This window comes from Pleurodeles waltl, chromosome 1_1, assembly GCF_031143425.1.
Source record: "Pleurodeles waltl isolate 20211129_DDA chromosome 1_1, aPleWal1.hap1.20221129, whole genome shotgun sequence".
Lineage (NCBI taxonomy): Eukaryota > Metazoa > Chordata > Amphibia > Caudata > Salamandridae > Pleurodeles > Pleurodeles waltl.
The window spans coordinates 792,229,043-792,246,216 of record NC_090436.1 but is presented as its reverse complement, the minus strand read 5'-3'; the positions used below and the strand labels follow the sequence as shown (position 1 = coordinate 792,246,216).

The 17,174-nt window shown below is 42.8% G+C and overlaps 1 protein-coding gene across 1 annotated transcript in view; it reads left to right on the top strand.

Annotated features, from left to right (window-relative positions):
- The window catches only part of DAPK1 (death associated protein kinase 1), a 521,159-nt gene that overhangs the window by 313,805 nt on the left and 190,180 nt on the right, over window positions 1-17,174 (top strand). Inside the window, exons 13-16 of the mRNA XM_069228171.1 lie at window positions 653-751; window positions 1,477-1,575; window positions 12,293-12,391; window positions 13,827-14,024. Coding sequence (XP_069084272.1) covers window positions 653-751; window positions 1,477-1,575; window positions 12,293-12,391; window positions 13,827-14,024 — 495 coding nt within the window. The remainder of the gene's footprint in view (window positions 1-652; window positions 752-1,476; window positions 1,576-12,292; window positions 12,392-13,826; window positions 14,025-17,174) is intronic.

Sequence of the window (17,174 nt, the reverse complement as noted above, 5' to 3'; positions counted from 1 at the left end):
CACATATGTATTATTTTGAATTGTTTTAGGTAGATGGAATCGTCGAAGTCTGAGGAGTTATTTATAGTGAAGAAATTAAAAATTAACCATGTTATTCTCGCTTCTTTAGTGGTTTAAGACAGTGTACCAGTTCTGTGGCCGAAGTGCCCTTCACCAATAGATCATCTCTGCCTGCAAATGACCACACTCTAGTCTGAATTAAGTTGAGATTGCCCATCCAGTTCTGGACCGCTACCTTTTTAGCTACCTCCACCAAATAAAAGAAAAGCAACCAAAAAGATAGAATTCAAATGCTTGCATTGAATATAGCTTTCTACCAAAAGATGCTGTTGATTTTTAATCATGTTCCCAGTATGTGGTTGGGGGCATCATATACTCTGACAAGTTTCTGTACTCATTCTGTTACTCTTCCGTTTCTTTCATTTATAAAACTAGGAGCTCTGTATTTCCCAAAATTCAAGAATGTATTGAAAAGTGTATATATCTAAAATATTTTCGTTGTTCCATGACTGCAATATTCTTGACAGTATTTCAAATGTAATGAAAACAAAATATTTTGGCAAATCAAACACTTTAGAGGTTGGTGACATCATATGTATTAGCAATTATATAGTACATTAGATTGCCATTTTTTTCTGGTTTTTTTTTCCAGCATGGAACACCACCCATGTTGATTGCAGCTGGTTGTGGAAATATACAAATGATAGAGTTACTCATGAAGAGAGGTGCACGCATCGATATCCAGGATAAGGTTGGTGGAGGACTTCATTAAAATTGAAGTATCTGGTCAATGTCATATGAAAAGGTGACCTTGTAGATCATTGACAATATTTGGCACAATGCCAATAGTTTGGATTGAAAAATATTTTAGATCTCCTGGCGTACTGAGATTAAAGTTTCTTTCATCCTCTTTATTTTTATTTGATAACTTGTTTTATGAGCATAGTAATATTCATGGATAAGGAGGATTCAGTTTGCAGTTGTTTCCATATTTAAAGAGCATTTTGCCCCCTGACAGGTTTGCTATACAGTGTTGGGTATGTTAAAAGAGCTTTATAGCCGCTGGCGAGGGTTGTACTGGTTCTTATAGGTCCTGCAGCTCGGGCCTATAAAATGAGGGCAAAGGCCTTTAACAACCAATGTAGCCTGAGACAGAAAGGCTATTAAATGATTCCACCAAATTAGAGTAGAAAGTTCTGAATTAGAGGCAGAAACAGAAAGATAAACATTGGAAAGTTGTAGCAGAAAGCCTATGTAAGCCATTATCAGCATCTAGCTACTTTGTTGTCTTCAGTAGATCTCCCAGTGCTCTAATTTCCCTGGTACCTCTGTTGTAATGGCTAGTGACCAGTACCTTCTTGAACATTAAAGAATCAACTTCTTTTGGAGTGGTGGTGAGCTTAGATAACTTCAGAAGCTTGGAGATATTTAATCATGTTGCTTTGGCCTGTGTTTTCGTCCTTTGTCTGTTTGTAGGCCGGATCGAATGCAATCTACTGGGCCTCACGACATGGCCATGTTGAGACTCTGAAGTTTCTTCACCACTGTAAATGCCCTCTGGATGTTAAAGATAAGGTAAGTGTTTATAGCTTCACCGGTTGAATGTGGTAACAGTAGATACTTTGTTTCTTTTATGTTCATGCATACTGGACACGTCTGTGTGGATGCACATATGTTTAAAACATGCTTTTGTTTAACTTATTTTCAGCTCTTGCTCACTGCCTTCTTATTGCACAGAGTGTCTCTTAGTTTTTGTTATAACTTTAGATGTGTTGAAAGTTGAAAACTATAATATTCACATAATGAAAGTTACAACCCTCAATAACTCCTTGCTGTTTTCTGTCATTAGAAAATGGCCTTTACGCATACCTATTGCATAGGAGCTATCCGCCTCTCTTGAAGTGTACTTTTGGGCATTTTGAGTTGTTTGACATGTCAAATATGTACTTTATCACTTAACTCTTTAACTTTGTTGTGCTTAAAAATGTTTGATGTAGTTTGTTGTAGCTTTGTTTCATCTGAATGGTAGTATTTATGGTATGTGGGCTCTTCTTATTTCGTTTAGTGTCTTTTTTTATATGGTTTGATATTCTTTGAGTCTTGAATGTTGTTTTCTTAAGATGAGTGTAGGACCATTCTGGTTGTGAATGGTATGTCACAAAATGTATTGTGCCCCATTTTAGTATGACCCCTGGTAGGTAAGGTAGAAGCATGGTGTCTGAGACACCGTCAATAGAGTATGCAGTTTTGATGCATTTGGTTTACAAAAACTTTGAGTTGTCAGTAACGCTCACGCTAAGCATGAATTTCTACTTCTATTGTACAACTCATTGTTTGCTTGTCAGTGTCACTTGAACTATAGAAGCTAAGGTATATTCACCGAGTTCATACTCATCTCACATGTATATTAGTGTTAAATTATTCATAGATATTTTATGATCTATCCAACAACTTCTAACTGTTCAAGAATTATTGTGACCTTGTCTTTCTTTTGTTGTGTTTACCTTGTGTGTTTATGATAATAGCATACTTAGTAAAATAATGAAATTAGCTTTAAAAAATTAAGATTAACATGAAGAGTGGATTTAGCTGAATGCATCATTCCTCCGCAACTGGAGGAAACTAACCAGAAAAGGATCCTGCACATGGATTTACAGCATGTTGGTGCCAGCAGGGTTCATTGTTATGTGACACTACTCTTCAACATTTATATGTGTCCATGGGCAGAATTAATCACCCGTCAGCAATTCCTGAAGAAGTCTGACAACACTCCGATCCACATCTGTTTTGAAGATGAATCTAGAAAGCTGCACTTAAGTTCTGGATTGTTTAAACCCCTCCTGGGACTGGTTGATGGAAAATGTTCAGCGCCTTCATTCTACCAAGACTGAAATGCCATGTCTGACTGAGAACAAAATACTCCCCATACTTCAAGTTCTAGGAACCGACACATTGAATCCCAAAATATAAGGACTCAACGAATAATCTTTGATTCAGGCCTATCATCACCACTCGCCTGGAAGCTCTGATAAAATGGATTATCATTGCTGCACAAGGGTTTACCTCTTCTTCTTCAAACTGAATGCAGAGTGGAGCTAGACCGATTATTAATCAGAGCCTGTCTGGACCACCAAAATGTGCTTTACTTGGGTCTACCCAAGTTACAGCAAATGTAAAAGTCAGGCAGCAAGGTTGGCCCTCAACTGGAAGAAGCAGAAGCATATCTTACCCACTTAAAATGCACTTCGTTTTCTTCCAGTGGAAGCCAGGATCACATTCAAAGTCCTGTGTAGCCATTAGGGTGCACATTACCTGTTGAATTTTCAGGAAGCTTCTGTGACTAAACCATTCAAACCTATGACTTTTAGCTGCGATGTACAAGTGCTGACTTTTTAACTCTGTATGGTTGGATTTCTGCTGTGTGACTCCTGTAATCAGCAACACCCCAGTTCATCCGGACGCTCTTCCTTTAACTAGTCCTTCCTACACCTCTTAATTACAGCTCATGCCTTCTGATTCCTCGTATTCCCTAGGCCAATTTGTTTTTTCCTTACACTGACTTCCCACAAGTATTTTCTTCTGATGCACAACATTATTCAGGGCAAAGAAACTAGCAAACGGGACAACTTCTATGTCCTTTACTTGCACCCCTCTTCTTTCTCCCTCTCACTTCAACCTGTGAAACTTGTCCATGCCGCGCTCTACTGCCCGCAGCAAACCACAAGGTGGTGGAAGGACTTATGAATTCATTTCTACCACTGGTGATCGCTTAGGCTGCATTTATTCCCTTCCATCTTTCTAACTGTAGGCAGGTCAGCCATTTTCAAATCAGTCTTAGCACTGCTTCCAGTAAGAACAGTCTATTGTTGAGTAATAGACTTTGCCCTCCTTGCAACTTATTTATATGTTAAAATTCTGCAGAATTGTTTTGCCACTCTTCAGAGTAGCTGTATTCTGTTTCCAGAGGAGCACTGGGATTACTAGTCTTTCACCATTTCAGATTGGTTCCGTTTTCTGCCTGCCTTTGAAGAACCATAAGACTGCGGTCAGACAATAGATCTAATCCCTTCTCTCTTACTCAGTGGCTTGCTTCCAAAAGCAGAGCATAAGTTACTCGTCTGAGTAGAATCATATCCGAACACTCCAACTCCAAATTGTGCTACCCTGAACTTTCAAAATGAAAAACAAATCGATTTCTGACACCACGTGGCCTTGTGCAAATCCCAATCAAAACACAAGTGTACTTTCCTCAAAAGAATTTCAATATCATATTGAAAAAGACCATTATTCGCATCCAATCATTTTGATACGAAAGCTCATCCAGGCTATTTGAGCTTTTTTAAACCATTCTGCATTGGATCCCTGCTGCCTCTACTACTCGAAAACACATTTTTTCATGGGTAAAATTTCTGGTGGTGCAGAATTACATCTCTGCCAGATGCATTAATCGTAAGATGTCCCTGCTGTTTCTAAACCCTCCCTTCCTAACTCTTCTAATTCAGGTAGTACGAGCTTGTATAAAGAACATTCATAGCGTTCCCTTTGTCCTCACTGCTAAAGACAATACTCTCAAACCAAAAGAAACAAGCCAGAACCACTATTTGATTAGTCTACTTGGATGGGCTAAAACATCTGCACTGGACTATCGGCTGACTTTAACTTAATTTACTCTTATACTGATTATTGTTGTTGCAAATCCCCTCATTTGCGATGAACGTTTGGGGACTGTATTATTTTCTTTTTTTTTTTCCGTTTAGGTACTACGGAGTGCAAGCCACTACACCTCTTCTTGCTTTTTTTTTTTTTTTAATGATTTTTTAAAAAAAAATTTAACATGGTTGCCTCCACAGATTGCGGTCTGCCTCGCTCCACCCTCTCGTGTTTTAAAGGGCTCCACTCTGACCATTTAGCTTCTCCACAAAGTTCGCTCTGCCGGGACCCTCCAGACCCCACCCTCGCTGGCTCAGTCCAGGCCTCTGCGTATAAGGAGCACACTTACTGCCAGAACTGAGCAAAGTTGTTAGGAACCCAAGGTATATTATGCAGCACAGGTTTCTGGGATGAAAAAATAACTCTTTCAAACATGGCGTCCTGAGAAACTCTTGCCTGTTTATTGTGAAGAGAGGAAGGTTTCAGAAAATGGTGAAGGGACAGAACGCACTCTTGTTGCAAAGAATGATGCTGACGTGCAGGATTGATAGGTTCTCTGCATGGATCTTCTGTATGCTATCTCAGAGAACCATCCTAGCCTAGCCAGGTTTGGAACTCAATACATATACACTTGATAGTGATAAAAGATGGTGCCCATTGTTACTCTTTGGTGATCAGATTCGTCTGAGGTGCTCTGATACCCTCGATCCCTTGGTGGATACTTAAGCGTTGTGCAACACTATACTGTAGCCACACTCTGTGGAGCCATTGTTATGTTTAAATAGAATTTTGTGTTCATTCAACTTACTTGCATGGTTTGGGATGCTGGCAGACCTTGAGGAACAACACTCTGGACCCATCCCAATCCAGATTCCACAGCCCTGAATCTGCCCTCATCGCTGCCACCGACAACATCAGAACCATACTGAAAAACGGCAAAACTGCAACCCTCATCCTCCTGGACCTGTCAGCCGCGTTTGACACCGTCTGCCACCACACCCTACGCACACGCCTCAGCGACGCAGGAATCCGCAACAGAGCACTGGACTGGATCACCTCCTTTCTCACCGGCAGAACTCAGAGAGTCCGCTTCCCTCCATTCCGCTCTGAAGCCACCAAAGTCATCTGCGGTATACCCCAGGGTTCGTACCCCCCAGCCGCACCCTCTTCAACGTCTACATGGCTCCGCTCGCTAACATTGCCCGATCTCACAACCTCAACATGATCTCATACGCCCATGACACCCAGCTGATCCTCTCCCTCACCAAGAACACCGCCAAGACCAACCTCCACGAAGGAATAAGGGCCATCACCGAATGGATGAAGAACAGCTGCCTGAAACTGAATTCTGACAAGACTGAGGTCCTCATCTTCGGCCTCACCCCCTCTGCATTGGATGACTCCTGGTGGCCTGCCACACTGGGAACCGCACCGACACCCACCGACCACGCACGCAACCTGGGATTCATCCTGGACTCTTCACTATCTATGACCTAGCAAGTCAATGCTATCTCCTTCTCCTGTATCAACACCCACCGCATGCTTTGGAAGATCTACAGATGGATCCCCACTGAAACCAGAACAACAGTCACCCAAGCACTCGTAAGCAGCAAACTGGACTACGGCAATGCCCTCTATGCAGGAACTATGGCCAAACTCTAGAAAAGACTGCAAAGCATCGCCTCTGCACGCCTCATCCTGGACATCCCCCACAACTGCCACATCACAGCCCACCTGAGAGACCTGCATTGGCTCTCTGTCAACAAGAGAATCATCTTCAAACTCCTCACCCACGCTCACAAGGCACTGCACAACACCGGACCAGACAGCTTCCCTTCTACACCCCAACCTGACAGCTTTGCTCCGCCGACCTTGCCCTCGCTACCGTCCCACGCATCCGCAGAACAACCTCCAGTGGCAAATCATTCTCGCACCTCGCCACCAAGATGTGGAGCACCCTTCTCACCCACCTGCGTCAGACCAAGGGCCTCCTTACCTTCAGGAGACATCTCAAGACAAGGCTGTTCGAGCAGTAGCAGTCTCCCCCTTCAGCGCCTTGAGACCCTCAAGGGCGAGTAGTGCGCTTTACAAATTCCCTGATTGATTGATTGAGGTCAGAAGAGGGAGAGGAGGTGCCTTTAAATAAAGTAAATGCTAATTTTGGTCGTAGGATGAGTGCTTAGAGTGACTTGCGCTGAGCAGCCATGAAGGTGAACAGTTGCAGCAATAAATGTCATGATACCTGCAGTGGAAAAAGAAAAATGTGGCATCCTGCAATGCAGTTCCTAAAAGCACTGCAGTTGTTGCTTGAAATAGGTTTCTTGGACAGTTTATGGCTGTATTTCTGAGCTGCACGTCTAGTTGCGCAGGCTCCACTTTTGTTTCCGAAGCATCTTTGCTGCCTTTAGAAGCTGAAGTGAAAGCGTGGGCGGTTATGTTTCAAAATAACATCTAATGGAAAAAATCCGGCCTGTCTCGTTAAACTCCAGCTCCAGTGTTCTCTCCTGCTTGCCAGAGTGGATAGTATGGTATCTCAAATATTTGAACTGTTGTATTAATCAACACGAGGTTTTTTTAACTCATGTTACCTTATCCCCAGGTTCCTAAAAATTGATGGATTCATATTTGTTACTCTCAAGTTTTGTAAAATCTCGAATAGTGAATAAGGTGTGTAAATGTGACTCATGAAAATGTGACAGGCGTCCAAAGCACTAGAACAAACCTCACGTACTCCATGGAAGTTACAATGTGGGCCACTCCCCCGTATATGTCTATGTAGGGTGGTGCATAGCTGTGACGCATTGAGACTTCCACTCACCTCCAACCGACGCCTGGAAGTTTGAACTCTTAAAGGTAATACACATGGGTTTATCATCAAACTCTGAAGAGGAGCTCTAAAAGATTGTCGAAAGTCTACACTGGAGTAACTTGGTAAGTGAACCCACAGATTATTCCTATCTCCACAGGGGACAGTTGAAGTGGTGCTCAACTTTAAAGTATGTATGCGCCATTCTAGGCACTTTGGGGCAGGTGGCCCTCTCACTTTGTGAAGCATGCCCATCTGCGCAAGTTGCTCCTCCAGTACCTCGTCTTTTCAAGCCCCTGTACCCAGGCTGAGCCTCACATGTGCAAAACTCTTAAGTTCCGTTTGTTCTCCTTCACTTCTGGGGACTTTTGCAAACCTGCCGCAGTCCTGTACCCCACATTCCAAATCCCTCTTCTCCATCTCTGAAAGAGACGGGAAGCTGAACTTGCACAGAATCCTCTGCGTTGTAGGTGCAAGAATTTCCACAGTCACCTACCTGTAGAGAGGTAGGAGGAATATTGTGCTGTACAAAATATACATTAGTAAATATGTACCGGCAAGACATCAGGCCCTAAGCACCATACATTTACCTGCCCTAGACGACGGTCCTCGCCATCTACCTCACCTGCTGACATGATCCAAGCATGCATGCAGAAAGGAAATGTGTGCTACAGGAAAGCCTACTGTAGCACACTTACAGCAGATGTCTCCTACAATTCACCCAGAACGGAGTGGAGAATTGATTTAGTTTGCAGTTGCACACTGTATGCGTACTTCCAGGCGCTTGCTTAAATTACATGTGCACAAGAACTTCTTGCCAATTTCCACGTCCCCGGTCTACTCTGGCCATAGAATGGCATTCACACCCATGACACTTTCATGTCACTCTATCCTCGACACTCCCATGCATAGACGAAATCACCGTTAATTAGAGTGCAGCGGTTACATGTGATCCGTCTGCACCCCATGTTACCCTCACAAGCTCGGCTGTGCGGATTAAGGAGTTCTCCTTCAAGAACTGATAGCATCACTGCGCAGTTCTTTATTTTTGTTACACAATATATGCTGTAAAGACTGACTTTAAAAAACTCCATGTTATAAATGTAACATGCTCTATGTGGGCGAGTTGTCATGGATGTGCCTGGTGAGTATGTCAGATATAAGGCCACTTATCTCTGTTTTGTAAGACATGAGGGCAATGGGTGGTCTGAGCCCTGAGCTGTATCTGCATTGATCCGTATGGCTAAACGACATGTCCTTGAAAGAGCCCGGTGCCCTCTCTTTGAGGTTACACTATGAGGATTTGACTGTTCGTACGTCCAAGTCAAGTACATCATCTGTTTTTTTTTTTTCTTTCATGCAGGAAACTGTGGTCTCTCAAAGAAAAGTGTTCTTAATTAGGAAGGTTTTTATGGACGCAGTTGAAGTTATAGGACACGTTATTGGCCTATTTTACTCACTGTTCACTAAAGTGATACTTTTTTCTTGAGATCAGTCTTTCTTCTAAGTGCTGAAGTGGTCTTCAGTGAGCCACATAAATTCTTCGTTTGTTGTCTTTAAGCATTTAGAGCACAGACTTCTTTCTGGCCACCACGGGCGATGTGCTTGATGTCATACTTATTTACCTATTCCAGAGTTTAGTCACATATTGTCCACTTTAGACACAGAAGCTTACTCTATGCCCGGGCAGCACTGTCGGCACACTCACAATATCACTTGGACTTGCAGAAGTGAGACATTTTTCGACCTTTAATCGTTTTCTCAACTCGTGTTTCATCAATTTGGCAAATCGCTCCTTTTGCAGAAGAAAAGCCCTTTGAAGTAAAGGGTTGTAGGTTGTCTTCAAAGACGTAAATTGCAGTATCCACGGGCTCACCACTGAGAAGCGGAGGCAGACTAATCTGCGGTACTTTGTGCTGCGACCAGGGAATTACAGTCTCTTGGATTCCAGCGTCTGTGCCCACGAGCCTCAAATGATCTGAGAATTTAGAGGATGAAACCTTGTGTCATACATTGGGCTGGGAAGTGTTAAAGTGACATGGAGTTAATCTCCAGGGCGAATGAACTGTGATAAGCGATCAGGATGGATCCACCAGCCAGTTCTTCTGTGGAGATTCATGTGATACTGCAGAGCTGTGTAAGTGAAGATGTCGGTATTTTAAAGATGGAGCCAGGGTCGGCTGAGTGGCTGGAGGCGAGCAGATTTCAATGGGCACTCCGAGTGTCACTGAATAGGGAGGGACGGGCTTCAATAAATGCACACCTCTCTTCTGCATTACCGATAGTTATGTAGGAGAGTCCACAGGACAGGCCAGGGATTATGGCAAATTAATAAGGATGCTTGGTGACAAGCGAAGTCTCCATCCCTGGCATGAAAAAGATTACTGAATCCTATTGGTATGCCAAGACATCCAAGCATTCACATTTATCAGTGCAGCGGGGGTGTTGACATTTTTGGATGGGCACTATTTGTAGCGCCTGTACCTCCTTCTCAGGAAGTGAATGTGCATAGGAGATTCACTTCACAATACTGCACTTTACAAACGCCATCATTATTTTATTCATTCACATTTTAACTGTTGTGAATGTTTAGCTTTAGAAACGATCCTCAAGGCATCCTTATTTTGTGCCCAAATTGCGTTGTGGTAAATAGTGTTGTCTTTACTGAATGGAAATGTTGTTTTCCGAGGTATCTGGTTATTTTTAAACAGATAGACAATCACTACCTATAGGGAGCATTGTTGTGCAATAACCAATGAAGATTTAGTAAGGAGTGTTGTGACCTCTTGATGAGGGATCTTGATTCATATTTCAGCCTTTGGAAAACAATTCAGGCTGCCTGGTGCTTACTCAGTGTTTCCAATGTGCTGCTAGACAACGGTGGTTCTTAATAAAACAAGTCCATTTTAGGTCAAGCGCTCTGACATGTTGTAATCTATCTGTGGGCTTCTAACCACACCCACGGAACGCACATCACTATCACTCGTTCATGGGCTTGCCTTTCAAAAATCCTTTGTTATCAATGGTAAATGCTTTACCTTTGTTCCTCCTTTGGGCAGTTTTGTTACCGCCTTGGCCATTGACCCCGTTACATGGATAATTGCACGTTTGCGGATACGTTTGACTGGAAGCGAACCTCTTTTTCCTTTTGTGTCTGTCCTTCGCACTCAAGGTGGCCGCAGCACTTTAAGCCGGCTTAGTTATGTCAACTGTTTTACTTTTCATGTTCAATTTATGTGGCAAGTCCAGTCAGGAACTTACAAAGCTAATAGCTCAAACTCGAGCAAACGTGAGACCCATTGCATTTCAAATATTGTTTGTTTTACTTCCCTATGAAGAGTATTTCGTATCTGTCTTGAGATGTCTCTAAATGATTTCTTGTACTTAACTCATTTGATAAAGTGTTTACAATTCTGTAGCAATAGGTCAGCACAGAAAAGGAAACGGACAATGCACCCCCACATCCATGTCTGAATATTAATCCGTAGAAATCTCCAAATGTCGTGAATCTCTCTCCTCCACGATTTTTTACTGAAATGTGTTGTCTTGAAAACCTTGTTTCCTAACATCCAGGCAAAGTGCAATATGGAACCGCGGCAGAGATCATGAAATTAGCAGGCAGAATAGCGTGCCTTGTTCTGTCTTAAGGCAAGAGCGGTGTATTGCTTCATACATTTGAGTGTACACGGACCTTTGCCTCCTACATCCACCTACATCCACCATGTCAATGTCCACCCTTCTATGGCCTGTCATGGCTGCCAGTGACCAAACAGATAGAGATAGATAAAGATAGAGATCGAGTGATTCACCAAACAGATCGAGAAATATATATTTTCAGCTCGCCTTTAAATGTTGCAGGCTCGAAGAGCACAGAAAACAAAAGAAGACTGGGACAGTCTGCCACTGTCCCTTTTCACCTTAAAATTAGTCATATTGCAGCTGCTCGTCCAGATGTTCATCCCACAGTCGTCTTTGTATTTACTCTGCCTGGCCGCCTCTTCTATCATATTCCCAAATAGTGTGGCTGTGGAATTGTGGCAGAATGGAGCAGTAAAGGAGAAACAGCAACTTCACTCTCATTGTTAAGACTGGCTTAACAAGGGGACCATCCGTCTGTCACTCAACAATAGAAGACGCCTTAAATACACCTGCACGGTCTTAACATTTTAGATTGTGCTGTTGTTGAATAATGTGCATTGGTTGACCATGATCGTTTTATGTATACGGTCTTTCTTGTAATCTACCTTAGCCAGATGGATGAGTAAAGGAGTAGTCAGATGTCTAATTGAGACCTATAGTGAACTTGAAAGAAATACATACATGAGCAAGCAGGTGTTAAAATCCGCCTTTTTTGCTTTAATTTATGTTGACGTGTGGCAGATCTGGCTTTAGGTGATTACTTCTGTGCTGTGCTTTCCTATGTTGCTTACATCTCGGCCAGAAATCTACTGTTCCCTTCGGATTTTATGGGACCAGAATTGTTTTTTTACCAGTTTTGGACACTGGTGGGCTAGAGTATTCCAAATAAAATATGATTTGTACAAATATTCCGCAGTGTTGAAGGTATGATTATTCTTTTTTCACCAGAAGCATTTACAGTTTTTGAAAAAAAATAGCATTGTAGATTTATGATTTTGCCATCTGAAAGAGGATGGCTCCAAACGAAGTTATTTTTAGATTACAACTGTCCTCATGTACCTCCATTCAGCATGCTCACCTTAATTTCTACAGTTAAGCTTTTGCTTTAATGTTGTTCCATGTATTACCATATGTTCAGGAGGCCCTGTGAAATGACTGACCCATGCAGTAATATGCTATACTTTCTTTTGATTGCAGTCTGGGGAGACAGCCCTTCATGTGGCATCTCGTTATGGACATGTAGATGTTGTCCAGTACCTCTGCAGCATTGGGTCGCACCCGGACCTTCAAGACAAGGTGCGTCAGCATGTGTCTACTGCGACTTACTGTACCACAATGTAGCGTATACAACTCTATAGTCTGAGAGCTGCGTGTTTGACGCAGACTGTGGATGTTTGGTCTATAAATGCTATTGTAAGAAAGGTATTTTGCACCATCTTCTGTCACACCTTTAAAGACGTTTGACATAGTAACTATGGATGAAAATATAGGTTGTGTTTGGGCAAAAGGTCCTCAAACCCATGTCTGGAAATGTGCAACATTTATTGACTTTAGTGCATTTTTTAGCAAATGTACACCTAACCCAGGCCACCCTTGTAATGCCACGACCCCTATTCTTCGTCTGTTTCTGAGGGTAAGATCCGTTTTGCATGTGGGAATTTGTGAGCTTCTTGTCTTGCTCAGCAGCACTCCTTCACTTTTTCGGTCCATTCTCTATCACACATTTAAGTATTAATGTGCAATTATTACAACATAATTACTGTAGGTGTTTTTTTGTTGTTGCTTAAAATTGCTTAATTGCAGCTGATTGTGGAACCTAGGAGTAGATATTGCTGACACAAAGATCATACAATGACGGTGTGGAAGCAGAGACTTGAACTCTGTAACTATCTTCTCATGTTTCTACAGCCAACAGTGTAGCTATAGAACCAGGAGACCAGAGCAGACCACCAGTTCTGCTGTCTTGTATCTCATCCACCTCCTGTCTCACCGTTTCTAATGTCCAACTTGTGCTGTATGCACAACCAGGAGTGGGTCTCCTCTCAGTCCATGATTATGTTGAGTTACTATTAACTAATTTTGTGGTTCTTTTACTAACACTGGTGAAGTACTCACACCGACCCTTATTCAAAATAAAGTGGGTCAACTCTACTGGAATGCAGCTGTGTAAGCGTAACTAAGATGACCACCCACTCCACGGTTGTCTACCGGTTTCTTGAAAAACACTGCCTCTGCAGCCAGTGATTCCTAGCGGAGGCCTGGAGTTTAGGTAAAGGATGAACACAAAGGATGCCGCTGTGAAGGGGCATTTCCATACTCCAGATGCATTTACATCCTTGCAAACCTGTGCTCCAGCCCTCTCTGTTTACAACCTGAGAGGTTTTTTCTGAGGGATGTATATGGGTAAATAGTGTGACACTTCAACTCTCTAATCCTCAGGTCGCATAGTTCTCTTGCACGATTCGTGCCAAACAGTTTGCTACACAAAAACAATAATTAATTTCACAAGCAGGTGGTGTATATGTAAACTATTATTTTCTTAAGTGATAGCAGTGGTGACCTTCGGATTCTCATAGCAGCCCGTGTTAAAAAAAAATACCTTAAAATTCCATGTAAGAAATATAAATCTCTCTCACTGTTAATATTGTTGCATAAAGAGAATTAAGGTAGAAGCCTTTATTTCGTCAATTTTTTAATGCACTATACCTCTAACTTTTTGTACCATGAACAGGAGGAAGAAACCCCACTGCACTGTGCGGCCTGGCATGGTTACCACCCGGTGGCCAAGGCGCTCTGCGAAGCTGGCTGCAACGTAAACATAAAGAACCGAGAAGGAGAGACGCCCCTGCTGACGGCGTCCGCGCGAGGCTACCACGACATCGTGGAGTGCTTGGCAGAACATGGCGCCGACCTTGACGCCACCGACAAGGTGAGGCAAGGCGGGGAATGATTGCTACTCAGTACAGGATCACGCGCAAGCGGGTGCGAGCTATTTCACGGTGCGGAATTACTTTTCATTAACATGTTTTGCAAATGTTTGAGCTTGTCCCTTTTTTTTTTATTCAACAAAGGAAGTTTATGGGGCGGTCGATATACTGCGCTTTGAAGTGCGACTGCACTTTGCTTGCAGCTGTCTAGAGGTCGTTCTGTTCAGCGGAGCCCTGAATAACCGCTCCGTGGAGTATACACATCCATTGCCTTAAAGCTGAACCATAATCAACTGGGTTCTTCAATGACAGTTTCTCAGCGAACCTCAATAAATCGCACTATCTTTAGATTCCAAAGTGTTCGGCTTTGGGTTCTAGTTGTAAAACTGTGCAGACAGTTCGTTTACCCAGTTACGCTGATTTGAATGGCGAATATCGCCACTGCCTACGGGTTACAAGTAGACACAAAAACAATTAAAACATTTCATTACTTTATGGAAATATTATTTGTAAACAAATAAAGGTGGGGCCTGCGTGTCGTGGAGGAAAGATGGAAGATTGTTGAATAAGCAATTCACAGGCGCACACGGGCGTGGCAGTGCTGCCGAAGAGCAAAAACAGAACTCTTAGATTTGACCTAAAGATTAAATCGTAACGCTGCACCTGGAGAGCCGAGCGAATGTCATTCCAAGGTTTGGTTGCAAGGTAGGAAAGCACTAAATACACAGATAAGTCAGCATGGTGAAGATCTTAGTGCGTGCTATCGTGCCCAAGGTGTCGCTGATGAGAACTGCAGGGGTAGTCCCAGAAATACAGGGATGGTACATATGTCTAAAACAATGCGCTTCTTGAAAGCCACTGCTTAGGCAAGTGAAATGATGTAGGCTTTTAGATATTAAAGCCCATAGTCGGCCAAGTACCCGTGTTCTGGCGAAATTGAAGCCTGGAAATCTGATAAAGGGAATTGCCCGAGTACAGCTGGGATGCAATAATGGCCTCTGCCACCATTTCTTTACCAAGGTCGTGGAAGGAAACTAGTGCAGGAAATGTTGTTGATTTGAGGTATAAGTGAGCAGGAGTCATCTGAGTCGATGCATAGTTTTGTTTGGATTCAGGTACTCTGTGTGCCTGGTCACTATGTTGCTGTGCTGACTGCACAGGTGGAGGACAACTCAGAACCAATACCGCCGACTGATCATAGTTCATCTAGACAGCATCCCTATCCTTCAAGGCAGCAGTCTCACCATCTGTCCACAGCGTGTTGCAGATTACCATGCAAACAAGAGATGTTCAGGATGCTGGTCACTTAGGAATAGAAAGATAACCTGTAAGAATGGATAACAGTTGTCTGAGATGCCACGTAGATATTAATGAATCAGTGAGGATTAGTGGCATTTGTACTCTACTGATCTTTGTCTTGGCTTGGTTGTGTACAGTTTCATGAAGTGCACTTACCTTTCTTGATTGACACATGCGAGTCTTTCCCTTTCACTTTGACATACTTTATTTTAGTATTTGGTGAACTAAGAACTTTCTGTTGTTCACTCATGCATGTGGAGAACTCCCTTGCCCAAAACTACAATTGCAATGGTTTCTTCATTTTCTGTCCAGGAACTGTTGGTTGCTGGCTCCAGGATTTCTGCTAAATGTCTGTTCGTTGCCATCTATGTTAGGGGTGCCTTTCTAGCTTTTTCCTCCACACCTTCATGTTGTGATTCTGTTTCCAGTGTTCTGATGTAGTTGGTAGACTTTCTTGGGAGTACATCTCTAGAGATTTGGCATCCATCCCCATGAATCTACACAATTGATATGAGTCTTTTCCATGAGAAATAATTTTCGGAAATCCTGCCGACTCTTATCTGTTTTCAAAAGCTCCCCTGGGAGTTACAAAAACAGCTGCATCAGGAGTCTCAAAGGGCATTTCCTCTGAGCAGTCTTAACAGAGCCCTTAACTCCAGGTTTTAGACAGTGGAAGAGAGGATTCCTGATCACATACCATCATCTTGGACCTCCATCTAGTCAGTCTAGTCCACCCTTCCTCCTCCCCCCCCCCCCCCAAAAAAAAAACCTGGGTTTGTGCTTTGAACTGTAAGTATGGACGTTTCACATCTGCATTTTCAAGTGACTCCGTAACTTCCTTAGTTTTGCTGTGAGGCAGTGCTCTACCAATACTAGCCTCCTGTTTTGTGTAAGTGCTTCTTTTCATATGGTCCACAGATGATCACATCTTTGACAGCCGCTCTATGGCTCAGCGAGGTCACATCTACCTCTGTTTAAGTGACTGGATTGTAACTGTGCCACTGGCCTGCTTCATGTAGTGTTACAGCTACTGTTGGCATTGGGATTTGCCCCCAGTTCACAGCCATTTCATATTTCACATCTTCACTTTGGCTTGGTGGTTTGAGGGGATATTGGGTCTGGTGGCTGCTTGTTTTAGATACATCATTGAAACAGCAATTAAACAGTTGTTTACCATTTCACTTCAGTTGTGTTGACAGAACTCAAATCAGAAGGCACACTCTTTCTTCCACTTGATTGCTGCAGACTCGTTGGTAATATGAATGAGGTACATAGTCCTATGTTCTGAGGATCTATAATCTATAAATTCTAGGATATAAATGTATTTAAACTGAATACCATTTTTTACTGGAGGTCATCCTGGCCTCCCCTGGAGGGTGAGTTTTCTCATCCAGAATGACAGAATCTCTGCAGTATTCAAGTCAACAGTCGGGAATCTCTCATTCACATCTCCGTTTGCTCCCTGGCAGTCTGCATGTAGACCTGACCAACACAGTATTGATTGACAGGTTCTGCGAATGCTTAATGGGATCTTCTCAGGAGGCTTTTCTGCGCATATGAAGATTACAGGGGTAACAAATCAGTTCTGTTGCTCCTCCCTGTCCACGAGGTACAGCCACATTAGAATGGATCTGTTACCTCCCATCTGAACTTTGGGTGCAGTTTGTTTAGTTGTTTGATCAACAAGACAAGCCATCCAGTAGGATTCCATAAATTTGTAGGGGCAATTTCTTTATGACTTTTCTCCTTTTTACTTGCAGAAATTAGGCAGTCTCTCAGTTCTGATGGCTATTTATCAGCCAGACAGTTTTGGTTAGCAAGACTGTTTGGCCTATTATGCCTAACATCTCCTC